Source organism: Lipomyces arxii, assembly GCF_038497795.1.
Source record: "Lipomyces arxii strain Phaff 12-163 unplaced genomic scaffold V1512scaffold_2, whole genome shotgun sequence".
In the NCBI taxonomy this organism is placed as follows: domain Eukaryota; kingdom Fungi; phylum Ascomycota; class Lipomycetes; order Lipomycetales; family Lipomycetaceae; genus Lipomyces; species Lipomyces arxii.
This window is the reverse complement of record NW_027117701.1, coordinates 1079160-1107150: the sequence shown is the minus strand read 5'-3', so window position 1 is coordinate 1107150 and position 27991 is coordinate 1079160. Positions and strand designations below refer to the sequence as shown.

At 41.7% G+C, this 27991-nt stretch overlaps 16 protein-coding genes across 16 annotated transcripts; 8 read left to right on the top strand and 8 right to left on the bottom strand.

The window, feature by feature from the left end:
* The first annotated feature begins 80 nt into the window (after positions 1–80).
* On the top strand, positions 81–1407 carry V1512DRAFT_234450 (JAB1/Mov34/MPN/PAD-1 ubiquitin protease-domain-containing protein). Its single transcript, XM_066914060.1, has 6 exons — positions 81–217; positions 264–340; positions 396–417; positions 465–541; positions 588–662; positions 713–1407. The coding sequence occupies exons 1-6, from the start codon at positions 152–154 to the stop codon at positions 1332–1334; spliced, it is 939 nt and encodes a 312-aa protein (XP_066773850.1). The 5' UTR covers positions 81–151; the 3' UTR covers positions 1335–1407.
* Positions 1027–2718, top strand: V1512DRAFT_73610 (maintenance of telomere capping protein 1). The gene is made up of 2 exons (XM_066918494.1): positions 1027–1940; positions 1987–2718. Exons 1-2 carry the CDS (start codon positions 1460–1462, stop codon positions 2685–2687), a joined length of 1182 nt encoding a protein of 393 aa, XP_066773849.1. The 5' UTR covers positions 1027–1459; the 3' UTR covers positions 2688–2718.
* A 1-nt stretch (position 2719) lies between these two features.
* Positions 2720–3566, top strand: V1512DRAFT_280925 (uncharacterized protein; the record flags this gene model as incomplete). Its single annotated transcript, XM_066917994.1, has 3 exons — positions 2720–2954; positions 3003–3069; positions 3125–3566. The coding sequence occupies exons 1-3, from the start codon at positions 2786–2788 to the stop codon at positions 3564–3566; spliced, it is 678 nt and encodes a 225-aa protein (XP_066773848.1). The 5' UTR covers positions 2720–2785.
* A 64-nt stretch (positions 3567–3630) lies between these two features.
* Positions 3631–5054, bottom strand: V1512DRAFT_269845 (cactus-binding C-terminus of cactin protein-domain-containing protein; the record flags this gene model as incomplete). Its single annotated transcript, XM_066917587.1, has 3 exons — positions 3631–4206; positions 4249–4707; positions 4755–5054. The coding sequence occupies 3 exons, from the start codon at positions 5052–5054 to the stop codon at positions 3631–3633; spliced, it is 1335 nt and encodes a 444-aa protein (XP_066773847.1).
* A 410-nt stretch (positions 5055–5464) lies between these two features.
* On the bottom strand, positions 5465–6186 carry V1512DRAFT_220996 (40S ribosomal protein uS12). The gene is made up of 3 exons (XM_066913706.1): positions 6105–6186; positions 5850–6047; positions 5465–5790 (listed from the first exon to the last, which is right to left on the bottom strand). Exons 1-3 carry the CDS (start codon positions 6122–6124, stop codon positions 5571–5573), a joined length of 438 nt encoding a protein of 145 aa, XP_066773846.1. The 5' UTR covers positions 6125–6186; the 3' UTR covers positions 5465–5570.
* Positions 6187–6500: 314 nt separating this feature from the next.
* On the top strand, positions 6501–7100 carry V1512DRAFT_189209 (WRB/Get1 family; the record flags this gene model as incomplete). The annotated part of the gene is made up of 3 exons (XM_066913136.1): positions 6501–6587; positions 6636–6825; positions 6877–7100. Coding segments are annotated over 3 exons (501 nt in total), but the record flags the coding sequence as incomplete, so codon positions are not given.
* Positions 7101–7307: 207 nt separating this feature from the next.
* On the bottom strand, positions 7308–8280 carry V1512DRAFT_251562 (uncharacterized protein; the record flags this gene model as incomplete). Its single annotated transcript, XM_066914679.1, has 2 exons — positions 7308–8203; positions 8247–8280. 2 exons carry the CDS (start codon positions 8278–8280, stop codon positions 7308–7310), a joined length of 930 nt encoding a protein of 309 aa, XP_066773844.1.
* A 284-nt stretch (positions 8281–8564) lies between these two features.
* V1512DRAFT_251561 (cytochrome C1 family-domain-containing protein) lies at positions 8565–10029 on the bottom strand (the record flags this gene model as incomplete). Its single annotated transcript, XM_066914678.1, has 8 exons — positions 8565–8622; positions 8676–8929; positions 8979–9260; positions 9311–9374; positions 9427–9605; positions 9633–9668; positions 9732–9770; positions 9973–10029. The coding sequence occupies 8 exons, from the start codon at positions 10027–10029 to the stop codon at positions 8565–8567; spliced, it is 969 nt and encodes a 322-aa protein (XP_066773843.1).
* A 229-nt stretch (positions 10030–10258) lies between these two features.
* V1512DRAFT_258638 (uncharacterized protein) lies at positions 10259–13197 on the bottom strand. The gene is made up of 2 exons (XM_066915482.1): positions 13018–13197; positions 10259–12958 (listed from the first exon to the last, which is right to left on the bottom strand). Exon 2 carries the CDS (start codon positions 12945–12947, stop codon positions 10374–10376), a length of 2574 nt encoding a protein of 857 aa, XP_066773842.1. The 5' UTR covers positions 12948–12958; positions 13018–13197; the 3' UTR covers positions 10259–10373.
* A 572-nt stretch (positions 13198–13769) lies between these two features.
* On the bottom strand, positions 13770–14558 carry V1512DRAFT_245929 (PUA-like domain-containing protein; the record flags this gene model as incomplete). The annotated part of the gene is made up of 6 exons (XM_066914405.1): positions 13770–13790; positions 13844–14035; positions 14086–14159; positions 14203–14300; positions 14347–14499; positions 14548–14558. The coding sequence occupies 6 exons, from the start codon at positions 14556–14558 to the stop codon at positions 13770–13772; spliced, it is 549 nt and encodes a 182-aa protein (XP_066773841.1).
* A 1649-nt stretch (positions 14559–16207) lies between these two features.
* V1512DRAFT_289580 (MCM2/3/5 family-domain-containing protein) lies at positions 16208–19332 on the top strand. Its single transcript, XM_066918182.1, has 2 exons — positions 16208–17274; positions 17321–19332. Exons 1-2 carry the CDS (start codon positions 16343–16345, stop codon positions 19128–19130), a joined length of 2742 nt encoding a protein of 913 aa, XP_066773840.1. The 5' UTR covers positions 16208–16342; the 3' UTR covers positions 19131–19332.
* Positions 19333–19484: 152 nt separating this feature from the next.
* V1512DRAFT_258632 (concanavalin A-like lectin/glucanase domain-containing protein) lies at positions 19485–20549 on the top strand. The gene has a single exon (XM_066915481.1). The coding sequence runs from the start codon at positions 19547–19549 to the stop codon at positions 20498–20500; it is 954 nt and encodes a 317-aa protein (XP_066773839.1). The 5' UTR covers positions 19485–19546; the 3' UTR covers positions 20501–20549.
* Positions 20424–21653, bottom strand: V1512DRAFT_274313 (uncharacterized protein). The gene is made up of 2 exons (XM_066917770.1): positions 21420–21653; positions 20424–21369 (listed from the first exon to the last, which is right to left on the bottom strand). The coding sequence occupies exons 1-2, from the start codon at positions 21539–21541 to the stop codon at positions 20679–20681; spliced, it is 813 nt and encodes a 270-aa protein (XP_066773838.1). The 5' UTR covers positions 21542–21653; the 3' UTR covers positions 20424–20678.
* A 156-nt stretch (positions 21654–21809) lies between these two features.
* V1512DRAFT_258627 (glutathione S-transferase) lies at positions 21810–23119 on the top strand. Its single transcript, XM_066915480.1, has 5 exons — positions 21810–21995; positions 22071–22212; positions 22259–22413; positions 22463–22576; positions 22629–23119. The coding sequence occupies exons 2-5, from the start codon at positions 22167–22169 to the stop codon at positions 22968–22970; spliced, it is 657 nt and encodes a 218-aa protein (XP_066773837.1). The 5' UTR covers positions 21810–21995; positions 22071–22166; the 3' UTR covers positions 22971–23119.
* A 440-nt stretch (positions 23120–23559) lies between these two features.
* Positions 23560–25657, bottom strand: V1512DRAFT_258625 (putative methyltransferase-domain-containing protein). The gene is made up of 2 exons (XM_066915479.1): positions 24024–25657; positions 23560–23969 (listed from the first exon to the last, which is right to left on the bottom strand). Exons 1-2 carry the CDS (start codon positions 25509–25511, stop codon positions 23724–23726), a joined length of 1734 nt encoding a protein of 577 aa, XP_066773836.1. The 5' UTR covers positions 25512–25657; the 3' UTR covers positions 23560–23723.
* A 1197-nt stretch (positions 25658–26854) lies between these two features.
* Positions 26855–27989, top strand: V1512DRAFT_245923 (uncharacterized protein; the record flags this gene model as incomplete). Its single annotated transcript, XM_066914404.1, has 4 exons — positions 26855–26881; positions 26932–27003; positions 27055–27200; positions 27248–27989. 4 exons carry the CDS (start codon positions 26855–26857, stop codon positions 27987–27989), a joined length of 987 nt encoding a protein of 328 aa, XP_066773835.1.
* Between the last annotated feature and the right edge of the window lie 2 nt (positions 27990–27991).

Below are 27991 nucleotides of genomic sequence, written 5' to 3'. Positions count from 1 at the left end.
GACCATTGAAGTTCGTGAGGATGAACATCAAATGGGAGGTTTTGAGCCGCAGTTCCCAAGACTTCTCTCTTTAACAGCACAAACAACTTATCGTAGTAATCAAATACTTTTATTCACAAAGATATATTTAGAGATTTACATTTAAAGTATTATGGAACGTCTTGGAAGATTTCTTGGACAAGGCGCAGGAGGAATGGGTGGAATGAATTTTCCAACGGTCAGTGATTCATTGAGTACAGGAGAGTGAAGGCTGATGATTACAGGATCAAACGATTGTCGACAACTCAGAATGTGTTTATATTTCGTCTTTGGCTCTTTTGAAGATGTTGAAACACGGAAGGTTAGTGAAGGATTGTGAACTTTTGTGATCGACGATGATTAACGTGGCAAATCAGAGCAGGAGTTCCAATGGAAGTTGTGAGTAGTTTTGATTGCAATTTGAATGATTTCTCATGGTATTTAAGATGGGCTTAATGCTGGGCGAATTTGTGGATGAATACACAGTGCGTGTTATAGACGTGTTTGCGATGCCTCAAAGCGGGTGAGCGGTGATGTGAATAGGTTGAAAGTGTGTTCTGATCGTATAGTACTGGAGTAAGTGTCGAGGCAGTAGATCCCGTATTCCAGACTAAAATGATGGATATGCTGAAACAAACTGGGAGGTGAGTAATGAGTACTATATATAAGAGAGGGGTATTAATACTCCTAATAGAGATCAAATGGTAGTTGGATGGTATCACTCGCATCCGGGATTTGGCTGCTGGTTATCGTCTGTTGATATAAACACTCAGCAGTCATTCGAACAATTGACTACACGATCTGTTGCAGTCGTTGTAGATCCTATACAGTCAGTTAAAGGAAAGGTCGTTATTGATGCGTTTAGATTGATTAATCCAACTTCACTCATGAGAGGTCAAGAACCGCGGCAGACGACTTCGAATCTTGGACATCTTAACAAACCTTCAATCCAGGCACTTATTCACGGACTTAACCGTCACTACTATTCGATTGGAATAAATTATCGAAAGACACCGCTAGAAGGACAAATGTTACTAAACCTGCACAAGTCTGAATGGACTCAAGGTCTTACGCTTAAAGATTTTAGAGCACATGATAAAGAGAATTTGGAAGCAGTCCAACAGATGGTTAAACTTGCGGAACAATACACGAACAGGGTTAAGGAAGAAAAGGAGTTAAGTCCAGAAGCGTTGAAGACTCGATATGTTGGAAAGCAGGATCCCAAGAAGCATCTTGAGGAGAACGTTAATCAGCGTATGGAAGACAATGTTTGCGTTTTATTGGCTGGAATGATTGACAGTATTTCTTTTAAGTAAACACTTCAGATGTACATTTATTTTACATAATATTAGAGTAGCTCTGCTTAAACGCGGTCCTTTTGGTGCGGCTAACTGGGATACCGTCTAGCTTCTCCTTTACTAAACAGATTAATACACAACAAATGTCAGATCAAGTAAAAGATAACGACGACGTGTTTGAATTTCTTGAGTCCTTAGGACCAGATCCTAATGGATCAAGTACAGGTCCAGCAGAGACTCCGACAGGAACAAATCAGCCAAATGAGAAGGAACTGCTCGGATACTTGGACGAACTCACCCAAGAGGCTGCTACCCCAGTGGCTCCTGCTACTCCAGATATCCCAGCTATTGAAGCATCGATCAATACTAGACAGTCTATAGAGTCACCATCAAAACCCAAGTCTGAGGTTGAACTAGAAGCCGAGCGGAAGTCAACTTCTTCTCCTCTTCCTAAAGATGCGGTTGCTTCGCTCACTTCATGGTTGGGATCTAGTGGGATATGGGATTCTGCTTCAGCTGCAGTCAAAGGAGCTGAAGCAAAAGTCCAAGATTTACAGAATTTAGACCGTAAATCATGGGAAGAGAAAGTAAAAGGGAACATCGGAGGGCTAAACTCCAAGTTTGGTCAGTGTACATCATTGGCTAAGCATAAAATACTGATTTTTTTTAGGAATTTCTAAAACACTGGCATCAACATTTTCAAGTGTACTTCAAACCATTGTGCCTCCTATTCTTCGACATGAACAGCTTAGAATTCATATCTTCCATGATATCGTTGGGTACCCGTCAATAGATACTCTTGTTTACTCTGTGTTTGATCGAGTCATGCAACAGGTTGAAGGCGGCGAGCTTATGATTGTGCAGAAAGGTCGTGAGAGTAGAAAACGAGATTCAGACAAGAAAGGCGTCAAACGGGACATGGGTCTGTTTACTGGTGGTTTAGAAGCCGGAGAAAAACTAGCAAAGGCCAATATTGAGCAGATTAGGCTAAAGGGCAAGGAACCAGAGAACTTAGAAGATCAAGATTCTCCTATTAGGAAGTCTGATATATATCTATCGATTCAAGCAGTATCGTATTCTGCTAATGCGGTGTCCAGTGACGTGAACCCTGAGTCGGAATCTCAAGACAAATTATTTGCGTTTATCATTTACTTGAGTGATCCTTTTCATGATTTATCTTTCACAACTCATTCACAATCTTTTCCTTTGCTGTGGTGTGACTGGTTAGATAGTGAAGACCCTATTCCAGGCCAAGTTGATCCTCGTGAATGGTTAGCAGAATGGGTTGAAGAAGGACTTGGACTTGCTATTGGAGTTGTTGCTCAAAGATATGTTGCCAGTCGATTAGCAATTGGTGTTAATGCTGAATAATGATAAAATTGATCTCATTATACTAAAATGTATGCGGCTACAGACCTTTCCCTTCTATCCCATTGTCTCTTTGTTTATAAACTCAACGTACTAAAACTATGGCAAAGAAGAAATCGACTAATATTAACAAGCTCGAACGTCTTTTAGAGAGACCTTGGTGTTTTTACTGTGAGCGCGATTTCGATGATCTGAAAGTTCTGATATCTCACCAAAGGGCTCAGCATTTTAAATGTGACAAATGTAACAAACGATTAAACACCGCTGGTGGTTAGTATTGTCTTTCTGGGGTCTCTGTGTTATGTTAACCTTGAATAGGCCTTGTGATTCATGTCCAACAAGTTCATAAAGAGACCTTAACTGCTGTATTCAATGCACTTCCAGGGTATGCCTTCACACTTCTACTACTACCACTACCACAATCATCTAACAATTTCAAGTCGTGAACGAACCGATATCGAAATATTTGGTCTTGAGGGAATCCCTGAAGAAGTTATTCAGGCAAGAGAAGCAAAGCTAAGAGAAAATTTCGCTGCTGCTGGAATCGCAACTGATAAGAATGACTACACAAACTCTACCGTATCGGCCTCTACTCCACCAGCAAAGAGACAAAAGATCGTGTCTGTTGATAGAGAAGCAATTCAGGCGAAGCTTGCTGCTCACAAAGCTGCAAAAAAGGCTGCAATCGATCAAACTGCTCTTGCTAACGAGAAGAACACACCTAGTTTGATTCCGTCTATGCCTGTAAGTCATTCAATTCCTTTTACTCCACAAACTATCTCAGGAAAGACTACTATTACACCCCCCGGCACAATTCCTAATCAGTCAAATTTCTATCCTCCTCCTCCTCCTCCTCCTCCTCCGCCGTCTAGGAGTGAGTAAAATCTTTATGTTACATATTAATTCTCCTACTGTACATTTCAGTCTACTATAATACAAGACAAGCCTACTTCCGATAGTAGATCTTTTTAAATTTAAATTGCAGTTGCAAAATGCCTTTATCAAAATTGCTTAGGAACCGACTTTCGTATCTGGACGAATAGTCCCAATCGCGATCCACAATCCTAAACGAAATGTCCTGATATGGTGGCCCGGCAATAAACTTAATCAAACAAGTATCGGAATCCCCTCCACTACGTTTGCCATCTCGAATTATCTTGTAAGTAGGAGCCCTTGTCGAATCAATCAATTCCGGATAAAATATGCTAAACTTGTATCCTTGTACAACTTTAGGCGGCGGATTGTCCAGATTGTAATGCGTTTGATTATATTTATTCCAGTCGTATCCCATTTGAACCCGGTTAAAGTATCGCGGCTTAATCAATTTGGTCGAACCTGAGAGCTGTTCATCTTCTTCATTCAAAACCGCTTCGTCGTCTTCTGTTCCTCTTTCAATCTCTCTCTCAAAAAGCGCTTCTGATGCCGCAACCTTACCGCTCGGTCGTTGTAATTGACTGGTAGCTTGTGCTGTTTTCTGTAGTGGTATAAACCCAAGTTGTGCCACTCGTTTCTGCTCATCGACCTATACCATTAGACTTGCCATTAGTTGATATATACAACATACCAGCTGCTTCATAAATTCGTCTTGATCAACAGCATCCGAAGACTTTAACGTCACCGTTTCATTGCCTGTTTGAGGAACTTTGTCCATGACGGTCTCATACTCGATCGGTCCTTTCATAGTAGTGATTTGCTTTAAAGCAGACCTCGCTTCTGCTGCCTGAGACTCCCGCAACATGCGAACTCGATCACGAATCACAAGATCGTAAATTCGTTGAGCTTTTGCCCTTGCCTTTCTAAATAACAGCTCCTTTTTCAGATCACTCCAAAAGTCAACATCAACAGCAGAATCGCCCGCCAGCAAGTGCTCAACTCGGGTTTCTAGTAAGACCAAGTCTTCGTAATTTTTGTCCTTCAAAATCTCTTCGATATCATCAGATACAGTATGCACAGCTCGCGAATTCAGACCGCTGACGCCAAATCGCAACTTGTACATTGCGTCTTGACACAGAATACTCATTGCCTAACATGTCAGTCGCATATCACACCTTTCAAAATATAATGACTTACATCCCAAAACTCGTACCCAAAGCCTCTGCCTTCCAACTCGTTATACGTCTTGATATCCGTCTGCAGTTTCTCTAGTTCAGTAAGAGATAATTTTTCAAAAATCGAATATGGAACTGGTATCTCAATTTCCTGTAGCGCTTTTGAATCATCTTCATAAATATTCTTCTCTCTCTCTATAACTCGTAAATTCATAACCAGCCAGTCAATCGCCTTTGCCCTGCCTTCTTTGACCCTGATCAACGCGCCTTTCTTTGCCTGCTGCAGCGCAAACTTGTCCTCTCCCGCAACCCACTCACGCATCTGTCGATCCTCTTCCGCGCTTACCTGTACTCGTGTCGGACGATGCTGCTGATCCCATTTTTGTCCACTATTTCTTGTGTATTGTGAGCTGTCAGCGTTGGGCCTGCTTCTGAACGCACTCTCCTGGGGAGACAACTGCCGTCGCCGTTTCAGCTGACCAACTTCCTCACGTACCGTTGTAGACCTACGACTGTGTGACTCACGAGGCTGACTAGAGCGATGACTGCGACTATCTCGATCTTGGGAGTTATGGGACTCATTATGCGACATCTTCATCAGGTCATGCGCGTCAAATCTCGCAAATCACTGAGTTTTAACGCCATTGGAAATTCAAAAATTTATAGAGTAAACAAACCGTTTTATGTATCACTGAACACACACTACAATAGTCTGCATCTACTTGATCATTATGACTACTTAAGATACCGTTATCTAACCTAACAATTATACAAATATACTTTTATCCACAAATGATGATGCATTTTTACAATCAATATAGAGTAAAATGAGCATAATTTATGAACGGGGCTTCTCTTTCTTCTCCTTCCACAGGGCCAAAAGAGACACACCAGAGACCTTGACGACTTTGAATCGTACACCAGGAATATCACCCTTTGCCTTGCCCTTACGACCGAATCCAGCGAGAAGAACCTCGTCGTTCTCATCAACAAAGTTCAAACAACCATCATTGGGGACGAAAGCTGTAACTCTCTTTCCGTTCTTGATAAGCTGAACACTATACATAATTGTAATTAGTCTTTATCTTACACCCAGTTGCTACTATCCACCACGTACCGAACACACTTGCGAATAGCCGAGTTAGGCTGCTTAGCCATAACACCGACCTTCTCAAGAACAATTCCCTTAGCGTGAGAAGATCCTCCGAAAGGCGATGACTTGAAAGCGGTTCCAAGAAGACGTTTCTTGTATGACAGATCCGCCCATCTGTTATCACGACGATGAGTGCGGAGCTTTCGCGCGGAATTCAACCCTCTGTTATTTAATGATTAAATACTTAATCTTGTCTTCAATCCTGCGTTGCACACGTACCTTGGCTTTCCTTTTCCCATGTTGAGTTAATTTGAGTGTCGAGAAGTTAACGATGGAGGATTATTAGAGTCGTCGATTTACACAGAACGCACTACATTCAACCTTGTTAGCCTCAAACAGCAGTCACGCACCATTTAAAATAGCCCTAACCATTTTATGTAGGTCTGTCTTAACAGTTAGTTAGCTGATGATGGGGTTGGTGTTACCCCTGATTTACTACAATACCCATGCTAACATATAGCACTGACCCTTGAGATGATAATCTCGGCTTGAACTTGACAGTTAGCCAAACTCATCATATTATTGTCGTCCCATCGCGAGCTGAGAACGATCTGATTTGATTGCGGACGGAATGCTGAATGAATAAATCGTATTGAATTGGATTATATAGATACTATGACGTCAATTATTCTAATTGTGATTGGCGTTGTCGTGTTCAATGCCTTCATATCAGCTATTGGATCAGACAATCTAGCTGAATATGTATATTACACCATTATCACTAAGTGGCGAATTCTAACTATACTATAGATATGGCATTTATGGACCACATTTGCTCCTACTGAAGCAGCTCGAAACGTCAGGAAACTACGTCAACTGCAACGAGAAGCCATTTTGAAGAGCACCGAACAAGCAAACACAAGTTCACAGGACGAGTTTGCAAAATGGGCAAAATTGAATAGACAAGTTGATAAACTGAAAACAGAAATCGAAACTTTGGGTATTAAAAAAACTTAGTCTTTGACTGTGACAGTTTTTAACAGACATTTAGGCAGGAAGATTGGAACCAGACGGCAGTTCTTCAAAACACAAATCAAAAGATCGATCTGGTTATCAACTACAGGCATGAAGTTTTTTGTTCGCATAAAGTACCGTAAGGCTGCTGTGTTTTGGCTCCCTAAAGGCATGTTTCCCAGCGCTGTCGAATGGATTCTATCCCTCACATCTGCACCAAAAGGAAGTGTTTCAGTCTCGGTATGGTTTATGATTGTGGATTATGGCATTAAAGGATTTGTAATCTCGGCATTAGAAAGTATCATTACCTTTGCTGCTTCAAAACGCACAGCCAGTGCTCCAATATCAGCACAAACAAAGGCTTCCGAAGCGAAGACAAAATAAAGTCTAACGTTTGTTTCCAATTGTATTATACGTATAGCAAATTACTCCAGTTTCAGAAATGCTTTTTTATGCTACTCTAAAAACCTAGTGACTTTTGAGTGGACGCGTTGGAATTGTGTAGTCAATACCCAGCTCGTTCAACTTTGTCTGCTTCTCTTTCCGTCGCTTCTCCTCTCGAGAAACTAACTTTTCCATTTCTTCATTAGTGCGCTTCTTGTCGTGTTTGTGTTTTGCAAGTTTTGTCGCTGGAATCTTTTTGAACTTTCTGTTGCTTCCAACAAATAGCTTCTCATGAACCTGTGCTTCTGGAACGACAGAGACTTTGAGAATATGTCCATAGAGTAGGTAATTATTCATGGTCTCTGCTACGATTTCTGCAACATCACTGCTTCCAAACTCAATAAATGCGTAATGCTTCGAAGCTCCAGTCTTTTTGTTTCGCGACAAACGCAGACGGAGAATATCTCCAAACTGCGAAAAATAACTGCGCATTTGCGTCTCGTAAAAACCATGAGGAATTCTACCAATGTAAAGCACACCAGGGCGTTCATTTTTGGCAGCTGCAAGCTCACGCCGCTCCTTCTTTGTAAGCTTTAGCTCGCCGTTTGACGAGTCACCTTTCTTTGACGCAATCTTGTCTTTAATGTCTTGTTCTGTAGTTGTCGGTAGTTTGAGTTCAAGCTTCTCAAACCTGTTCTCCTTCTCCTTGACTTCCTCCTCTTCATTCTCCGAATCCTCGTCACTGCCAGACAGTCCAGAAAATTCTGCTTCAATGTCACTATCTCTGACTGCATCGCTCACATCCCCGTCGGAACTCTCACTAAATTCGGCATCGCTATAATCTTCATCAATCTCTTCATCGGTCGAAACGTCCAGCCCAATAACACCTTCGTCATCAGAAACAATAGGTGAAACGCTTTCCACTTCTGCCTTCTTTGCTACTTTCTTAATAACAGCAGCTTTTGCAGCTTTTGGTGCCACTAAAAGATTAGATTGCAATAGTCATTTTCATAAATTTCATACATTTCTTGCTTGTACTATATTTCTTTGGAGCCATAATGTTTATTTGCCGTCAATATAGCAAATTTGATCTTCTGCACTCCCAAATTTGGGAGTTTTTTTCCAAAAAAAATTTGGCGCGGCTCAAGAACTACTACACCCTTATAAACACTCAGAAGACTTTGTTTAGTTGTTCAGGAGATAGACATCAACTCTTTACTACATAACATGTATTCTAAATACAGATACCAAACGTGTTTATGGAGAAAAGAAAAAAACAATCTGTCAAGATAATAACTGAGTGACATCAACGTTTCATTACACAACGCTACTTTTAGTGATTTAGAATTTGGGTGGCTTGTACAAAATCTTTCTGGTCTTGATTGGTGACCACTTGAACCTGTTACCCTATTAGAATTTGTTGTCGAGCTAACTTTAAACCTATCAACATACCTCTTTACCCAAACGCTAAGAGCCCACAGAGTGCCAGTCATGATGAGAACTTTAAGACCAGTCTTCTTTCTATAATCATGCTCAGGCTCTGCAGCCCAGTTCAAAAAGCTGGTGACATCCTTTGCCATTTGAGTGGTAGTAGCCGGGGTGCCGTCTTCATATTCAACAAGTCCGTCAAACAAAACTCGTGCCATGGCAATACCACCACCAGGGAAGTAGGGATTATAGTTGAGACCGCTAGCAACTGCAGCACCCTAGGCCAGATAAGAATCCTACCATATGCAAACATTAATAAGAACTTACAGCAGGAGGTTCATCAGGGTAACCGGTCAATAAACTAAAGATATAATCGCAAGCTCCATGACGAGCCTTAACAATCAAACTCAAATCTGGAGGGAGTGCACCTTGGTTAGCAGCTCGGGCAGCCTGCTCGTTGGGGTATGGCGAAGGAATATAATCTGAAAGCTTGCCCGGTCGCTTCTCAATCTCTCCTTCATCGTTAGGCTCGTTGTCATATTCAACTTCTTCAGCAATTGCCCGGACTTCGTCCGCCGTGTGGGTCACACCAACAAGAGTACGCCAGGCCTAAATGGTGGGGTTAATTGAATACCTCATTACTGGCAACTTCTACATACAACCAAATTAAGAGAATGGCAGGCAGCGCAGACCTCCTGGTACACCTGGAAACCCCGACGCAGACTTGAAGAGTTAGAAAAAAGAATCCCTTTGATAAACTATCTCATATACCCACCTCGCATGGTCGAAAGTGTCAAACCATCCAGCATGAGGCCAGGGGTACTCAGCAGGGTGAAGACCGTGCTCAGCCAGTGTAAGAGCGGCAATCGGGTTACCGTATAAATGAATGTACCAAGCAGCTAGGCCACTGGTAGCAACTGTAGCAACAACGGCATGTCTAGTAGTACGAGAAAGCTATAAAAAAAAACACTCTGTCAGTACTAGCAAATCATAAAGCACATATTCCCTTTTGCACAACTAAAAAAGAAATTCATAGCACCAAGAAAAAGAAAACGCGCAATGACCTAGATTTCAACATACTTCAGCATTAGAATTCTTCGCAGCAGTTGAAATGCCCCTCTAACATCAATATTAGCCAATGATCTCACAATCACTATGCCTTCCGGATATTATTCAGTGAAGATTCTCGCGTTTGACATCATCAAAAAAGGGTGTATTGAACTGAACCCTTAAAATATATAATTTGACAAAAAGAAGCGACAATTTGCATGAACCAATACCGGAGAGGCAATAGTAACCAATTCATCACCAAAAGACATACCGCAAATGATGCAGAAAGTTGCTTTAGCAGGGGATTAGTAGAAAATCTGCTAACCATTTCCTGGGATTTTGAAGACGTGAATTGGACGAGGTAGTTTTGTTTAGTGAAAAGGAAAGCACACTCTCGCGGGACGAAAACACGAATGGACCGACGAGAGAGAGAAGAGCAAAAAGACGATAGACAAATTAGAGTTCGGCTGACCTAACTGGACGACCGAGCCTAACGCAATGGACCCGTTCTCATTGGCCAAAACACCTGCAGAAACTATTTATCTATTTATGGCATATACGTAAAAATAATTTTTTGCATTAACTCTATCTTTAAAGTTATTTCTATTAAAACAAGTTTTAACTCCTCCAGTTTAACCCCAATAGCCAGCCATTAGTACATCGCAATTCGTGTCAAAACACATATTCAGGCCCAATAAGAACCCGATTTAACGCCAACCGTAAGCATTCGCTAGACTTTCCAGCAAAATCAACAAACTCATGCAATACCTTCTCAACGCGTTCTCGTGAGATACTGTTAGCGGTAGCACTGCGGGTAGCTGAAAGCCATTCTAAACCACTTTCCTCCGCCGTCCACATATTTGTTAAATCTATCGTGCCGTCTAAAGCAACAAGAGGTTCCGATTTGACTACTTTCTGCATAATAGACCGTTTGTCTTTAGCAAACTTGCGTACCACACTCCATACTTGAATGTGATGATGATCAACATCAACTATAAGAGCACGAGATACAACTGTCCACTCTGAAAACTCTTTCTCTGGCATTGGATGTGGTAGCACTATACCACCATATTCAGCATCTTCAATTAACGAGCGAGTAATGCATTTCTCAAGTGTTCCGTCATCAATTGGACCACAGCATGATTGGATTTGAAATTCAGGATGAAACAACGAATTCCCGTTTCCAATCAAATTTTTAGGCATCGTATCAGTAGGGGACATACTCACGGGTGCGCAATCAAACTTCACATTCGAGTACGGTCGAATCCGACCAATAGAGCCAGACAGTGAAGGCAGACGCAAATCGGCATACCGGGCTGGAATGGCAACCTCCATAACTACCGGTGCCGATTCGGGTACGGTAAACTTAGGCTTTACATCATAAGACGTCATTGTCACACTCCCCATAGCCACATTTAACGTATTATCTGCAGATGAGAAGCGTGCTGAACCGCTTAGCGCATTGACGGTAGCCATGGTTAAAGGCGAGGAACCAGATATATCTTCCCAAGGTCCAAAGAAGTCGGCGTCGTTATCCATCTCCGCTGTTGTCGATGAACAGGAAACTGAAATTGAGTCCGAAATGGACGAGCCAGAAGATGTAACCTCTCTTGTGAACATATTTGCTGCTGTCAGTGGCGTTTTAATCGATGAAGGTTGAGACCAAAGCGACGAAATGTAAGATGTAGATGATGACCCCAAATTCAAAGACATACGCGCATTTGAAGAAACCCTTGGAGGATGTCTCAGAGCTGGTATGTCCCACGCGTCTCTGGCTAATCGTATTGAACTTGAAGTACTTAGAGATGCGGTCTGAGAAGACTTTAATTGCGGCGTAACATCATCAACTCGAAGAAAAGCCGCAAACAAGAACAGAATACGCTGAGACGTTTGCTTGTCGCCCACAACTATAGTTCGAATAGGAATGCTTGCGGTATGCCGATCTAGCAACGGTTTTGTAAACCCAAACGTCTCCAACCAATCCAGATGAGCACCCAGGAAAGATGTAAGAGCTCTTTTCAGGAATGACGGCAATCCTTTATTCGAATGAGTGAATAGCTCATCTAGTCGTCTGGATTCTTCAGCCCATATATCCCATTTTCCCATCCCACTACGAATACGCGGGATACTTTGTCCATCACAGAATCTGTTGAAAAATCGCAGAGCCGACATTCGAACTTCTTCATTTCCCTGCAAGTACGCAGGAGGAATCCGAAAATGCTGCAGAAGTAAATGCGTTGTGCTGTCTGGTGACCCGCATTGAACGGTCTGTGCATGCTGAGATATCAAGACTTCTTGCAACTGAGCATAAATAACTCTGGCAAACTCATCCAGCGAACGAGAAAAAGCAGACCAATTAGATGTAAGTAAATACTGATCATCTTTATGAACTGATACAACTACACCAATTGCAAAAAAAACGCCTTTTCCTTGTGGCACAGGTAAAGAATCTCCAGGAGCCGGTAGAGGATCCCAACTGCACTCAGTGGGCAGAGCACTAGCTGTCGATCCTGATGCATGTAAACCAAAAGGGGTTGAAGAGGAGTTAAGTTTGATCTTGGGATACGGAGACAACCCTTCTGGCACATCAGAATCAGCCGAATAAACAAATCTTGAACGATCGTGCGGGCTTATGGAAAATAACTTCGAAATCAGAAACGATAACCGTTCAGAAGAGTCACCGACATTCAAAGGTCGCATTTTTACTCCAGTACCTTTATAAGCCATTGGTACGTTACCAAACATGTAGTCGACTAGTCTATAAAACGAGGGCGCATCTGGTGAAGGAGTAGGAAATACTGGTTGATTATGCTGATTAGGTATCAAGCCATTAGAAGGTGAAATGCTAGAGCAACTATCAGTTTCTGAAGTTGCATGGGCTGGAAAGCTGTTTAAATTGCCACGCTTGAGGTCTGATGTTTGAGTATTCTCTGCAGTAGGATGTGAGTCGAACAATGGCGCACGAACAGCTTGACAGAACGGATCTTGAGCCACCACGACTCGCATGTGACATGTTGAATTCAACGCATTTGGCTCAAGCGACGCAGGTATTAGTATTTCGCGCAACTGTTGAGGTAGCTCACCAGGCGATGACGAAGAGATTGACGAGGCCGAGGACCGAGTAGAAACATTTTGAGGTTGTAGATCAAAAGATTCATATTGACCAGGAAGATGTAATGTTGGTACTGAATTCTGGGTATTAACCAAATCTAGGCTTTCAGATCGCCCAAATATCCGGCCAAACATGTTTGTTATATCTAAAGTCATTAATGATAGTTCACCAGTCAAATGAGACTATTGTTGTCTGGATACTAACCTAGATGCAGTGGTTTGTTGAAATTGGATCCGCAACTAGCAGATCTTCTCAATTACTGCTTTGCATCAGCATCTTCAGACCACTTTACTCTACAATCGAATGATTTTAAGGAATAGATAAAGGATGCTGAGCACAAGCTTTAATGTTGCCTCCAGTTAAATTCAGGCACCCAAATCGATAAAACGTCGGTTTACATGCTCTATGTCGATGGGTCAGGATGACTACTATATAAATGGGTCAGAATGTAAAATAAAGTTATGCGGATGACATTTCTAGATTGTGCACGTTTGACTTGCAAGTTATTCTGATCTGGTTGTCCCTTTAGTTCCCGAGATAAGCTGCGGCACGGGTCAAAATTCTGGAGTCATCAGGTTTATATAGAACACTATCTGTTATCTACCTCACATCAGACTGAAATCACGATTTGGAACAAACCTGTTCTTTGCTTCATTGTGAGATGGATCACGTGTGATACAGTAATCCATGATGTAATCAACAATTTAAGTTAGAGAGTGTGTCAAAATGTATTTTACAGTAGTTACGCTGGCAAATCTACCTTAAATCGATGTTTCGTCTGATCTATCCTTAACCAAAGCACTCGGTTATTATACATAATATGACTCAAAAGATCTGGTTCCACTGATGATTATTTATGTTAAAGTTTACCAGATTAAGCTTGTCTGTTGTTTGTTTCTGGTACGAGGAGGCAGCTGCATCGTATTGTTGGCAACTAGAACGATGATCTAGCTGGCTTACTCGAGATCTAAATTCCACTTGAACTTATGTCAATGACTGCTTTCAAGGCATAAAACTCAATTGAACGTACCAGTCCATCTCCAAGATGTGTGCTAACCTCAATTCCAATGCCTTTATTTACTTTCTTGATTTCATCCGTATCCATTAGTAGCCTTCCAACAGCTACCGCAGTTTCTTTGCCTTCCGCTAAAATCTCCACTACTGTGCCAGCCGGAAGATTCTCATCAGGTAGCCATGCGCCTTTGGATGTCAAACCAGGACACTATATGAGCATTAGTTTTGTTGAGCACTCTATCATTGCCATTTACAAACCATGATATTTGCTCCTGAAAGAACAAACTTAATTGCTCCACGATCAACTTTAACGCAAGGAAAACGATCAGGATCTATACATTAGTAAACAATTTCTTGCATAACAGTATACCATACACTTGTGAGTGATTCGTAAGCTTGGAACAAAAGGATCATTAAAGTGTTGGAAAAACAGAATTTCATTGTCCAGAGCATACAATGACAACTTGTCAGTACTGAATCGATGTCAAACTAGCCCACACACAAAAGGCTTTAACTCACCATTTGACAACAACTACTTGTCCTTTCTTTGGAATAATTTCATCGATAACGTCTTCTAGCTTCGGGAACTGCTCTACGAGCTTCGACTTGATGCTCCGCTGCACTGATGATTTGACATTTGCCCGTGAGTGAATATCTTCTTTCGCTGAGAATCTAAATTTTATTAATGACAAACAATTTTTTTATCGATTTACTGCGCACTTTTTAAACATCGCAAACACGTTTGAATTGGTTCTGTTTTTGGCGGTCGTTCATGTTTCTCAAAAAATGTCTAGTCACGTGATTTACAAGCATAAAATCAGATCACAATGCGTATTGCGCGTACTCGGTCGCGCATTTGGTGACGTATTTCATCAGCGAGAACTATCAAGTGCCTCGACGATGGCAATAAAGGAAATGAGGAATAGCAAAGATAATTGAGAATGGCAGCAGACATAACTGCCGACTACTGATAAATTGGGGTGCGATGTGGTTTTTATGAAACCGAATTATTAGCGGAGTTTGTCGGCCGGCACCCAGATGTCAAGCACTAGATACATTAGATGTCAAACATTGGGTTCATGCTTCAGAGTGGATATTATCAAAGCAATGCTGGAAGGATCGTCCGGGCTTCAAACTATATAGGTCTAGGCAACTCGATAAAGCTGGATTTAGGTATGACACTACAAACACTCAAACGTCTGATAATGGCAAACTGTCGCGGTCATACGACAAACAGAAATCTTAGATTGCTTTTTCTAATCACCGTCTGCAATGAGACGCTTATTTGATTGCTGAGCTCTTTATTTGGCCAAGGCACTTGTATGGTTATATGGGCTGGCAGAATTGCGTACGAAAGAAGCTAAGCCAGATATTGATCAAGGCGAAGAAAAGCTCGGGGTTTTTAGAAGTACTGACTAACCCTGGTTCTACTTGAGTCTTCAAAAATTAAATCGCAAAGGCCGAGTGTCGAGCCAGGAAGTGGGGCTAATCTTAACGAAGACGCTATTAGAGGTGGACGGATGCTTGTGAAGGGGCGTGAAAACCAGTTAGAACTAACTCATTAGTGATATGCAATCATCAATTTTTACCGAGTAGAATTTAAAAGTTGGGTGCGACGCCTGGTGGCTCACGGTTTGGAATCTTTAGATACACAAGTGCTTGAGCTCATAACAGGCTGTAAATGTCGCGGGTGACTCAGTACAGGTTGCTTCTATAATCTTACCGTACTACGTTTTAAGCAATATTCTTTTCCCGAATATAAATCATGCTATTCGTCTACGTTATGGAGGTGCACTAGAACAGGAACGTCTTGAAGGCGCGATTCGATTGTCGCGAATTTAATAATTATGCGTAGCACCGCCAATTGAACATTTAAATTCGCGACTACGAAGGGACCAAATGCAACTTGTTAATTGAGTGAAGTTACCTAGGCAGGTTTCAGGTCTACTACTTGTCTTGGGATGGCTTGGATTAGACAGCTTGATTTGGCCTCAACGTATCGAGGTTTTCGTAGGACAGTGTTTGTGACTATCCTGTTAATAATTCATGAGTAAGAAATGTTTTACCAGCTTATGAGAAGCAGTTGGGTGTAAGATATCGGCTTGAGACGCGTGTGTTGCGGGTTTTGAGGTTTCGGTGAACTTAAGAGTAAAATCAATATCACGATTCAAAACAATATCATAAAAATGGAAAAAAAAAAAGGGGGGAAACACGGAAAATTATTTTTTATATTTAAAAAAACCTATAGCTTATGTATCAACGACTCAAATGTAAGAAAAAAACTGGGAGCGCGAGAATAGAGAAGGGGCTTGGGTAAGGCTCTTTGTAACACACGCGTAAACGCGTAATTTTACCCGGACGCAATTTGACGCGACGCGAAGGAACGCGACTTTAATTTAAGAGGCACTCAATTAGTCTCCCACTTGCATTTCTACTTTTGTCTCCCACTTCGCACTTCTTTTGCTCCCACTAGCCTCCACACTCTAATAAATACAATCCAACACAGTTCACAAAAATGTCAGCTGAAGTAGATCATCTCGCTGCTTTAGCAAGTGACCCTTTTATGTCAGATGCTCCTGGACTCTATCGTGCAGCATCTTCCACTGGACAACGAAGCGATTTGGCAGGGCCAGCTTCACTCACAGCAGAGGACGACGGAATGGATGTTGATGACAATGAAGATGATCGTCCTCGACGGCGACTGGAGAATGCAATCCCGAAAGTTGTGGATAGAATTGGAGAAGAAGTCGGAGAAACTTTCAGCGAGTTTCTGTTGACATTCTCCGATCCTGCTGCCGCAATTGCTAGTGGAAGTGATGATTCATACTATGTTAAACAGATTAGAGAGATGAGAATTGAAGATCGATCAACTTTGTATGTTGATTATTCACATGTTGCTACAGTTCAAGGGGGGGTTTTAGCACAAGCAATCACAGAACAGTATTATCGCTTTCAACCTTTTCTACTACGTGCGCTGCAGAAATTAATTGTCAGATTAGAACCTACTCAAGTATTTTCACAGTATGACTCAAATTCTTCAACGATAAATCGCAATACATCATCCAGAAGTACTGGTGGAAGCAGAGAAAAAGCACGAGAAAAGCTGTACCAGATTTCATTTTTCAATTTACCTCTTATTCAACGAATTCGCGATCTGCGCACTCAAAGAGTTGGATGCTTGATGTCAATCTCAGGAACTGTTACACGAACATCTGAGGTCCGGCCAGAGCTCTATAAAGGCAGTTTTACATGCGATGCTTGCCATGCGGTAGTTGACAATGTCGAGCAAATGTACAAGTACACCGAACCAACCATATGTCCAAGCGATAATTGTGGAAACAGATCATTCTGGACTTTGAATGTTCCAAACAGCTCATTTGCAGACTGGCAGAAAATCCGCATTCAAGAAAACTCCAGCGAAATTCCAACCGGGTCTATGCCTCGAACGTAAGATTGAAGATCTCTACTGAATAATATTTGTTAACTTTCTTAGGCTTGACGTGATTTTGCGAGGTGAAATTGTGGAACACGCTAAAGCTGGAGACAAAGCGGTTTTCACGGGCTCGTTAATCGTTATCCCGGATGTCACACAGCTCGGACTTCCAGGCGTCAATCCGGAAGCCAACAGAGAAGGTAGAAACGCACCCCGCACTGCTGAAGGTCTTGCATCAGGAGTGTCTGGTCTGAAAGCACTTGGCGTACGTGACTTGACTTACCGATTAGCGTTTTTAGCGTGCATGGTCAGTCCCGCAGATGCTAAAGACGCAGGCAACGCTGATGTTCGTGGAGAAAGTGATCAAGGCGAAGTTGAACAAGAAGAGTTTCTTAACTCTCTTACACAGGATGAGGTTGACGAACTTAAAGAAATGGTTCACTCTGATCGTGTCTACCTTAATTTGGTAGACTCCATAGCTCCATCAATATGGGGTCATGAGATTATCAAAAAAGGAATTTTACTACAGCTAATGGGCGGAGTACATAAAGTCACGCCGGATGGAATCAATCTACGAGGAGATATAAATATTTGTATTGTTGGCGACCCATCAACATCAAAATCACAGTTTCTGAAATATGTTTGCGGTATTCTTCCTCGTACTGTCTATACATCTGGAAAGGCGTCTAGTGCTGCAGGTTTAACTGCGGCTGTTATCAAGGACGAAGAAACTGGAGAGTTCACTATAGAGGCAGGAGCTTTGATGCTAGCAGACAATGGCATCTGTGCGATTGATGAGTTTGACAAGATGGACATCTCAGACCAAGTTGCAATTCACGAAGCCATGGAACAGCAGACAATCTCTATTGCCAAAGCAGGCATTCACGCGACGTTGAATGCGCGAACTTCAATTCTTGCCGCGGCAAATCCGGTTGGAGGCAGATACAACCGCAAGACTTCCCTTCGAGCTAATGTGAACATGAGCGCACCTATTATGTCACGTTTTGACTTGTTCTTTGTGGTTTTAGATGACTGCAATGAGAGGGTCGATACTATGCTTGCGTCGCACATTGTTGACATTCACATGAAGCGCGACGAGGCTATTGAGCCACCGTTTACAACTGAACAATTGCAGAGATATATCCGGTATGCGCGCACGTTCAAGCCAAGGTTGACAAAAGACGCCAGAGATTATATGATTGAACGATACAAAGAACTACGATCAGATGACGCTCAAGGGCTTGGGCGCAACTCTTATCGAATTACAGTTAGACAGCTAGAGTCTATGGTCCGACTTTCAGAAGCCATAGCCAGGGCTAACTGTGTGGATGAAGTTACTCCTGCTTTTGTTAACGAGGCATACAACTTACTGCGTCAGTCAATTATCCATGTCGAAAAAGATGATGTGGAAATGGACGACGATGAGGACGAACACAACGGACCTAATGACGGGACCAACCTTCAAGGGATAGCAAGTCTTGACAACGAGGTTCAAATAGATGAATCAACTAAACGGGAGCAACTTCAAGAAGGCGGATCTAATCACAAAGTAAAACTCAGTTACGATAAGTATACATCAATTGTCAATCTGCTTGTCCGACGGTTGAGTCAAGAAGAAAATGAAGGACGAGAAGGAGTTAGTCTAGACGAGCTTACGACCTGGTATCTTGAACAACGAGAAGATGACATTCATACTGAGGCTGAACTCGAAAGTGAACAAAAGTTAGTGCGCAAGATTGTTCGCCGGATGGAGCGAACTAATGTGCTGATGAGTTTGCGGGGTAGCGGTTTCCCCGATGAAGACGGACAAGTCATGGAACAAATTTTGTATGTGGTTCATCCAAATTGTGCAATTGATGATCAGCTTTGAGTTGATGGTTAAGGGAATAGCGATTTACATCTGTTTACAATATTATGTACTCTTATAAACGTCTTTGGAGTAGTGTCCAGTCTTGATGTAGTCTGACCCAATAAACTCAACAGAGGAAATGGATTCTGAACTTCGACAGTTTGAAAATGTTGACTGAAGAGCATTCATTGCCTTAAATGGGCGGTGATCAACACGAAGATCCATGAATGACATATATACGCATGGAGCGCGTCGACGCGGCAGTGTTCATCAAGGGTTAGGGGTCAGTTCTGACGAGCGCGTCAAAAAGGTTAGGGCTTGAAACTGCTCACTCAAAACTGTACATTGTCAAAATTCAACCGGACCCAATATTTTGCTTCGTTGATTTTGAAATAGTCACAATCACGTTTATAAACACGGGGTAATTGCATTATATAATGAAACCTTCAAAGTTTTGGCTGAGCGCACTTTCGTTTTTAGGTGTCGTGAGCGCGAGTGATGAGGACTTTCCTCAAGGTGTGAAGCGCGTACCTTTACGTACTCATTCTATTCAGTCTCCGTACTTAGACGATAGTTTACACTCAAAATGGTTCAATTTTGGCGGAGACACCGTGATAAGAACAGATAGATATATAAGATTGACTGCTGATCGGCCTGGCCAACTTGGATGGGTGTCCAGTCGCCTGCCATTGACAGCAAGTAATTTTGAGATCGAATTTGAGTTTTCAATTTCCGGCAAAGGAAATCTATATGGAGATGGAATGGCTATGTGGATAACTAAATCAGGCGATAAATCAGGTCCAGTGTTTGGAGGTCCAGATAAATTTGAAGGACTAGGGATATTTATAGATACATATAAAAATAATCGCCCTGGTGTCACATTTCCTTACGTGATGGCAATGGTTGGCGATGGACAGACAAGTTATGTGAAGGAAAATGATGGAAAGCTGAACGAGCTAGCAGGGTGTTCGGCTAGGGGCATTCATAACAATGCTCATTCTACTCGAGCGCGGTTGACGTATGTGAAAGATTCGTTTATGAAGCTAGAGTTGGAGTATAAGGAGCCTAAAAAATGGACTACTTGTTTCAAGGTGGATGCTCCAGTATTACCTACTGTGTCGTACCTTTCGTTTAGTGCCGAGACGGGAGAATTATCTGAAAATCATGATTTGATTTCAGTCGATGTATCTAATTTGTTTGTCTTAAATGCCGACAAAGCTTCTACTACGACCAAGTCATTCCATAACGACAAGGTGTCAAAGAAGAAAGGCGGATCCTGGTTTTGGTTCTTCTTCAAAATCTTACTCGTCGGTGGAGGAGGGTACTTTGGCTATATTCAGTACATGGCCTATATGAAGAAAAAACAACGGGGCAACGATGTTCTGTTTTAATGTAAGATATGGCGCAAGAAATAAAAGAGCGAATTATGGTACAAATAAACAATTAACAGACGGCCACTGATAAAATCAAATTAAAGACCCCATTCCATAAACGCCCCATGCCGTGAAAGCAGTCATACTCTATTCGAACACAATTTCACACGCAGATTGAATTGAATCTGACTGCTAATCAAACCAAGATAGTGTCGATTTTCATTTTTTCAAGCATAACAGCACCTTCAGCGGCGGCCGGAGATATAGCACGGTCCCGCACTTCTGATGAAGACGATTCAGAATCTGAAGAGTAGTGACCATGTTGGCGTTCATCAGCAAGCGCAGCAGCAGCAACTCTCTGAAGCGTAATCATTCCATCATTTAAGCCATGCTCAGTAGCCAACGAATCATGCATACGACTTGACGGAGCTGTGGAACAGAGGTAAGTGTTATCAGGACGGACACCAGACAGCGGCTCGCTCGGGCGTAGTGTCTGATTTGGGAATGGCAAACGCGGAAGCGATGAACGAAACGGTTGATGATCTGCAGAATCGTACTGGATGTCAGAGTATACTGCAGGATGCTGAATGACAGGCTGAGCTGTGAAAGCGGCGACAGCAACTGGATGAGCATTACTTAACGCTGTATTTAGACTGTTGGCACGAGAATGTCTTCTGTGAATAGGTGGATCCTGATAATGTAAGCTATTTCTGCGTGGCTTCTGAATACCCGCTACAGGAGAAGGTGCAGCTATTTGTGGCGGTGATGCTGTTGGCAATAATTTTGCCGGAGTAAACGCCTTTGCCATATTGGAATGAATGATTTTTTCTTCAACCGCGTCTAAATCTGTTGATGGCCACTTTTTGAGCAATCTTTGGACACGCATTCTAAAAAAATTATGTCAAATAATGCATCCGGTAGATGATGTAATGCTTACCTAGCACAGTCTTTGTCAACGCCTAGCTCATGACCTACAAGCCGCCAATCGACAGAGCCACTTTTGTACTGATAGGCTACAATCAACGTAGTGATTGCTGATATAATATCTGAATTGGACATTTTTTGTATGTGTTGAGTACGATTAGTAGCAAACAGAGCGACGAAAGCGGGTGGGTGGAGAGTTTTATAGTGGGCTCGTATAGTGGGCTCGGTCGATCTGTTCGCGTGTTCGCGGGTCGCAGTCGAGAGTAAGTAGAGATCGACGTCGTACTACGTCACTGTATTTTACGCCGCACGTCTGAAGCAAAACGTAAATAAGTACTTAAGGCATAAATGTCATATACAAAACTTTTTTGCCGAACTACCGACCCGACTGTCCACAGTTGTACCCGACTATGGAAGCAGATACTCAATTTACGTATGAAGAGATTGTTCGGCCTTGTTAATTCCCGATGATTAGATGAACCGTTTCTAACGGTTTTAACTACTTGGGATTTTTTTGTTTATATTGGATTTTACACGTCAGATTGTACAATGTAGTCTATTCTCTTATCGCTCACAGTAAAATTGATTAGTATGTTAGACCCTGCGCATTTTTCAGTGACTATGTTTTGTTTGTTATCTAACATTTAATCACACTCGCATAAAGCTTTGACCAAATAACTGATAAGTTACTACAAGGTATTTTATAATAAAACATCTTCTTCTACTGTCTTTTTTCTTCTCCACTAGAAATCACCATAGAATGTCTGCTCAATTTACTCTTTACTCTCACGTCATCGGTCCCAATGGTATGCTCAATTGTGTAACAGCCATCGGATTCCAACTAATGGACAGGTTGGAAGGTCGCTCAGGTTTTGTGCGAACTTGGCCTGGAATACAATACCGTCATGATGGAATTTGGTGATGGCGAGAACGGAGTGAAGGGGCCCGAGTTTCTGAAGATCAATCCTAATGGTCGTATTCCTGCGTTGATTGACCATTCTGCCAACGTATGCCGTCACACAGTTAAAGTAACGGTCAACTAACTATTACTATTAGGACCTTATCATTTGGGAATCCGGTGCTATTATTTACTACTTGATTAAGAAGTATGACACTGAGCACAAGCTTTATCCTGCATCGCCTGAGGAGCAAGCTCTCGTTGACACTTGGGTATGTTACCGAGAACAATATCAAGCGACGATTGGATTGACTAAAAATGTAGTTCATTTTCCAAGTTTCATCATTCGGACCCTATACTGGACAGGCTGTCTGGTTCAAGGTTCTTACTGGTAATGTAAACACTGCTGCCACCGACAGATACATGTTTGAAGTCCATCGCATGTGCAAGCTTCTTTCTGGCCAATTGTCTCTTGAGGGATCTAACGGATGGTTGGTTCTTGGCAAGTGCACCATTGCCGACTTAGCTCACTTGCAATGGGTCCGTTTCCTGTTCAAACTGGGAATCGACCTTGAGACTGAATATCCCGCCATGTACAAGTGGAAGGAGGCCATGCTCGCTCGACCTGCTATTGCTCGATCCACCGTTGGTGAGGTCTGGAATTAAATGACAAATCTGTTGTTGACTCTATTGGGTTCTAGATGTTTCATTGTCTGATATTATTTTATTTGATTTGGAACATAGTTAGTTAAATTTACTTTTGCTTTAGTTCTCGACTTAGAAGTAGAAATTTCAAAGGCTGTTTTAACCGAACACTTGTTTGATAAGTTCCGTAATATTAGAGCTGGATCTTGTGATCCAAAACATTTACTTAGTTATTGGACATTGACGTAGATTTGTAAATTGATTTATATAATATATATTTGCAGGGCAAAGAGAAACAGAATGTCCACTTATATAGCTCAGTTCAAATAATGTTGTGTGTTAGTAACCAACCAATTAAGTTTGAATTACGATAGGCCCAGGACCTTCTTCTATAAAGCATCATATAGTCTACATAAGCACCAAATACCTTTGCTCGATCTGTTCAAATGAACGGGGCTACGGAGTAAATTACTAATAAGGGCCTGTTTACCCCACGGGTTTTGGGCAAAGCACGTGACTTTTAGCGTAAAGCTTACATACAGTGCCATATCACGTGATTTAGTGTGTACATATGTACCAAGGTTCCAGGGTAACCCTGAAACCCTAAATGTATATTCCAACAACAGTTTATTTAATTGGATGGAAACTTATTGCAGATTGAATTAAATAGCTAAAGTACCCCAATTATGGTGAACGCACCAGAGTTACAAGACCATCAGTGAAGGGTTTATTTATAACAATCTTTCGCCTAGATAATCGGTACGAACCCTTTGATTATTCTGACAGGCGCCACATCCGCCACAATTTTACGCCCGCGGCTTCACTTGACAATCTCTCTTTTCCTGTAATCGCACTTTCTTGAGAATAACATTGATCCATCTGAAAAATTGATCCTAGTTTTTTCCATTGACTCTGTTGCTCTGCAGAAGAAAGGCCTCTACGCTTGTAGCCAAGAAAGATGACTGTTCTTCCAGGTACGCAAAGATCAGTTAGCGTTTTAAGCAGATCATCAAACAGCTCTGTTGTAAATATGTCAGCTAGCTTTCAAATCATACAAAAACCATTTGGCACACCGTTATCGTAAATTAAGTCGCAGGCAACGATTACATCAAATGGTTCATTTGGAAGGCATTTGCGCGCTTGACCCCAATACAACTCGTCAACCGCTAACTGGAACATAGTACCCCGGTTTTTCTTAAGAACCGCGTTGGCATTAGTTCTAAGAAGGGTTTGCGCTTCTTCGACGTCTGTAATGGTGACGTCTAGCTTTTGCAATCTATCTGTGAGATATTTGAGACACTTCTGGTACAAGGCAATTCCCACAGTGCCGTTTCCTGAAGATAAATCGAGTATACTGAGCCTCTCCGCTTGTCCAATAGACACAAAATTGAAAACAGTTTCGTATATCCAAAATGCAGAATCCCATATTTTTCCTGACATATCTGATGTACTCTCCTTAATGAGTATATACTCCTCCTCGTCGATGTAAAATTGTCGCGACGTATACAACGCCGGAGTTGATACTGTGTTTGAAGTATCAGACTCAATCGAAAATGGACCAAATATTAAAGGAATAATTGGTGTTCCACGAATACCAGTGACTGCCGATATTTTGACATAAATGTCTTCATGGGATCCATTAATCTGCAGTGTAAAAGATACAGCACCTTGCCCTCCTCCATAAAATCCATGTACGTCAAGGCCAGGGTAATATAGGCTGCTTGTTAGTGGAGGGCCTTTGATGCATTCTGCCGTATAGTCACTGTGTCCGATGGTTTCCACTGTAACGGGGATTTTAGTATCACTGTCAATTAAGGAGTGAGGGAACAGATTCATCTCATTAACGAGAGCAAGATGCGCAGTGATGATCTGTTTGCCAGAAATTACCGATGACGGAAAAGGCCGACACGGAATAATTCGACAGAGCATCAGTTCGGAAAGAGAGAGCTGTCCTGTCTCGTTAACATGCTCATTTTCATAAAATTTCAACCCTATCGAATCCGACTCCAGTGCTTCGACGGATTTAGAAATTAGATCCTCAAAGGATAGTATGTGTCTACAGTTGACCGACATTATCGCATATGTAAGATTTGTTTCACAGATTTTGAATAGCGGGTAAAAGCATTGAAAAACCAGACTTTGTATCTCCCGTAGGGATGCCTCACTGCTAAACGTAAACAAGATCAAGTCATCGAAGCAATCCGAATGCTCCCGAATATAAATGTTGTGATACGTAATAAAATTGGCGCAGTCTCTTTTCGCCAGTCTGGGTTTATCCCTGTCAAAGAGGCATTGCGATCTCAAATAATATGCTAGAGCTATTGGCATTGATTCCCTGGCTTTTTCAAGCATAAAAGACAGCTCTTTTTCTACTGTGACATAGTAGTTAACCGTATAGTCTTCTGACAGATCGATAGGTGAATAGTCTACTAAACTCCAGTCTCTGCTTTTCCATGCTGCCACTGCCCTCAAAATAATCAGCCATACGGTGTATTCATCAAACTCCCTAAAACTGTATTGAGAAGAGAGCCTATCAGCTAAACTAAATAAATCTGATATCATTGTTTTTAATGACAAAGTCGGAAAACTATAAAATATTTACTCTGGGCTTTTAAGCGTCTTTAAATTGTGATACTAATTCAACTAAATGCTATCATATTATGTAAGGTAACCAAATGAGCATTGAACAAAGACATCTTGGATAATTCTGACGTGAACAGTTCTGTACCTGTATTTTGCAATAGTTAACTGTTAGATAAACCCTTACCACACAAACTCAAAAGGCGTTTGAGTTTGCCGCTTTACATCAAAGACAAAGTAAAGGCCTTAAGTTATAGAGGGCGCGGGAGCGGGAGCTGGAGCTGAGCAGACTACAGTGATACTTTGATTACACCATTGAAAATAGTTTGATGCTGGTCTTCGACAAACCAATCAATTTATAGCATTTTTGCTCTTCCACTTATGAATTCTATCAGGCAGTATGAGAGGACCAAGATCTTTATCTAGCCTTGGAGCGCTTACGCAACCAAAGTACCATTATCTGTCTTTCAAGAACTTAGAAATTATCAATTCGAGTTTCGGTATCACTAGACGAGCAAAATCAGGCCGAAACGTCAATCGTTTATCACCGCATGTATGACATGCACTACGATACGCGAATGATATGTTCTAATAGCAACAACAGGTAGCTTTTTATGTTTCATTTGGAAAACCTTTGGCGACCGTAATATTTGTTTCGGGTATTACATTTATAGGCCTACGTATTCTCAAGAGTAAACTTGAGTCTGACGAAGCAGAACTGGACAACGTAAAAAAAACAGATTGAAACCATGCGCTGGATTGGTCAGCTATTATTCTAAGTCTATTTGATCTATAGAAGTATAGTACTCTATATTGAATAGTCTGATGGTCTTGCTAGATACGATTGCTGTATACAAAGATATTATGTCTTATTGTGGAGTGCAATACTGAGATATCATAGCAGTGCAGTCTCTCGGAGTAAACATGCTTTCGTTGTGGCCCTAGCTAAATGTTAGTCAGGCCAAGTAAATTCTCAGCGGGCTAGGGTAAGGAGATGAAAGTTACTTCCCAGATTCCTCACGGAGCTAGTAGAGATCGTCAGTGATGGAGAATAATCAAGATCGGAAAATAGCGAATTCTGTTTACAATTCTCCTCTGGTATTTTGTATGACATGCTTTCGTCGGCCTACGATTGCATCGTGTCGATTCTACCTGGTGCTTTGTGGACATATTTTTTGTGAAGATCACATTGCCATACCAAATATCACTACCTGTAAGATTTATATTAGAGTAGTCTGGAAACTATGTTTACTGAGATGTTTTTAATAGTTAAGCAAACAGATCTACCATTAAGTCATTCATGCCCAAGATGTTCCGCTGAAAACATGAAAGTAATTGCTTTGGCTGAAATGGTCTGCAGCTTCACCGATAATGAATGAATTTTTGTCGTTTACATACCCAGATACCTTCTGAAACTGCTGTCTATTTTGATGATCACAATACGTTGATAGATCGTACTGCAGTGGTTTTAAAAGTCGGTTTTTCAGAACCTAAAATTTCTTGATAGAAAGCTTATATATTACAGTACCAACTTGGAACGCTCTTGTTCTTGTTAAGTCATTACCAGGATCAAGAGACCGAAGTGGTACGACTTCGTCGTGAATTAGAATATCAAAATGGTGTTTTACTGAAAGCGAAAGCTAGTTTAGAGAACAGTTTGGTTTGGAAGACGTCTGTAGGTAGGTTTATATGAGTTCGTTTAGGCTAAGTTTTACTAGAGAATATGAGAAGGTTAGGAGCGAAAATGAAGCTCTTCGCCGAAACTTAGCTGAGCAGTTTAAAACTTCAATCAACAGCAATAGTGTGATTAATTCCACGTCGCCGAAGACAATGGGCCCGCCTATGGCTTCCGATATTCGAACGCAGAAGTCATCTGGGCATGCCAGCAACAGCACTCTAAATGATTTTGATTCTCGTGCAAATATCTCTAACACAGTTTCGACGAATTTTTCTAGATTCAAAAGCAGTGATGTTTCGAGCTCCCCAGCCAGTATGTTACGACGGCATTTGCCGTACCGTTCCAACACAACAACGCCTCTCTCTGCTCTTAGCGGGCGTCAGGTCCCTCACTCTGAGCTTTCAGAGCAGCGCCATCTAGTGTACACGCCTACATCAGTAATTAGTCAACGGAATGAGAGACCTCACACGACTCCTCCCAAATCGAAAATTCAAACTTCTGTTGCGTCTCCTTTTTTTAAATCGTCTAAAAGACATCTTAGAGAAACGCCAGTGTTACCACCCTACGATTATACAAGCGACAATTCCAAACCTGGAACATACGACGTACCTTTCACCGAAACAATACATCATGTTGGAGAGCACAAACAGACTTTTCCATTTGCGAGCAAACGTCAAAACTTAATTGCTTCGAAAGCTGTAAGCAGTTCACTATCAAAGACTTCAAATTACGTTTCATCACCCCAGAATCGCATCGTACAAAGAAAATCATTTAATCGGTAACG

Bases quoted from the DNA above. Each gene is read 5' to 3' on its own strand.
- V1512DRAFT_234450 (XM_066914060.1), top strand. From the start codon at position 152: ATGGAACGTCTTGGAAGATTTCTTGGACAAGGCGCAGGAGGAATGGGT. The intron at 341-395 runs GTTAGTGAAGGA...GTGGCAAATCAG, and splicing joins AAGATGTTGAAACACGGAAG to AGCAGGAGTTCCAATGGAAG. The intron at 663-712 runs GTGAGTAATGAG...TACTCCTAATAG, and splicing joins ATGCTGAAACAAACTGGGAG to AGATCAAATGGTAGTTGGAT.
- V1512DRAFT_73610 (XM_066918494.1), top strand. From the start codon at position 1,460: ATGTCAGATCAAGTAAAAGATAACGACGACGTGTTTGAATTTCTTGAG. The intron at 1,941-1,986 runs GTCAGTGTACAT...GATTTTTTTTAG, and splicing joins AGGGCTAAACTCCAAGTTTG to GAATTTCTAAAACACTGGCA.
- V1512DRAFT_220996 (XM_066913706.1), bottom strand. From the start codon at position 6,124: ATGGGAAAAGGAAAGCCAAG. The intron at 6,048-6,104 runs GTACGTGTGCAA...ATTAAATAACAG, and splicing joins ATGGGAAAAGGAAAGCCAAG to AGGGTTGAATTCCGCGCGAA. The intron at 5,791-5,849 runs GTACGTGGTGGA...AATTATGTATAG, and splicing joins GCTATTCGCAAGTGTGTTCG to TGTTCAGCTTATCAAGAACG.
- V1512DRAFT_258638 (XM_066915482.1), bottom strand. From the start codon at position 12,947: ATGTTTGGCCGGATATTTGGGCGATCTGAAAGCCTAGATTTGGTTAAT.
- V1512DRAFT_289580 (XM_066918182.1), top strand. From the start codon at position 16,343: ATGTCAGCTGAAGTAGATCATCTCGCTGCTTTAGCAAGTGACCCTTTT. The intron at 17,275-17,320 runs GTAAGATTGAAG...TAACTTTCTTAG, and splicing joins ACCGGGTCTATGCCTCGAAC to GCTTGACGTGATTTTGCGAG.
- V1512DRAFT_258632 (XM_066915481.1), top strand. From the start codon at position 19,547: ATGAAACCTTCAAAGTTTTGGCTGAGCGCACTTTCGTTTTTAGGTGTC.
- V1512DRAFT_274313 (XM_066917770.1), bottom strand. From the start codon at position 21,541: ATGTCCAATTCAGATATTATATCAGCAATCACTACGTTGATTGTAGCC. The intron at 21,370-21,419 runs GTAAGCATTACA...TAATTTTTTTAG, and splicing joins GTTGACAAAGACTGTGCTAG to AATGCGTGTCCAAAGATTGC.
- V1512DRAFT_258627 (XM_066915480.1), top strand. From the start codon at position 22,167: ATGTCTGCTCAATTTACTCTTTACTCTCACGTCATCGGTCCCAATG. The intron at 22,414-22,462 runs GTATGCCGTCAC...TATTACTATTAG, and splicing joins TGATTGACCATTCTGCCAAC to GACCTTATCATTTGGGAATC. The intron at 22,577-22,628 runs GTATGTTACCGA...CTAAAAATGTAG, and splicing joins AAGCTCTCGTTGACACTTGG to TTCATTTTCCAAGTTTCATC.
- V1512DRAFT_258625 (XM_066915479.1), bottom strand. From the start codon at position 25,511: ATGATATCAGATTTATTTAGTTTAGCTGATAGGCTCTCTTCTCAATAC. The intron at 23,970-24,023 runs GGTGTGCCAAAT...ATATTTACAACA, and splicing joins GCGACTTAATTTACGATAAC to GAGCTGTTTGATGATCTGCT.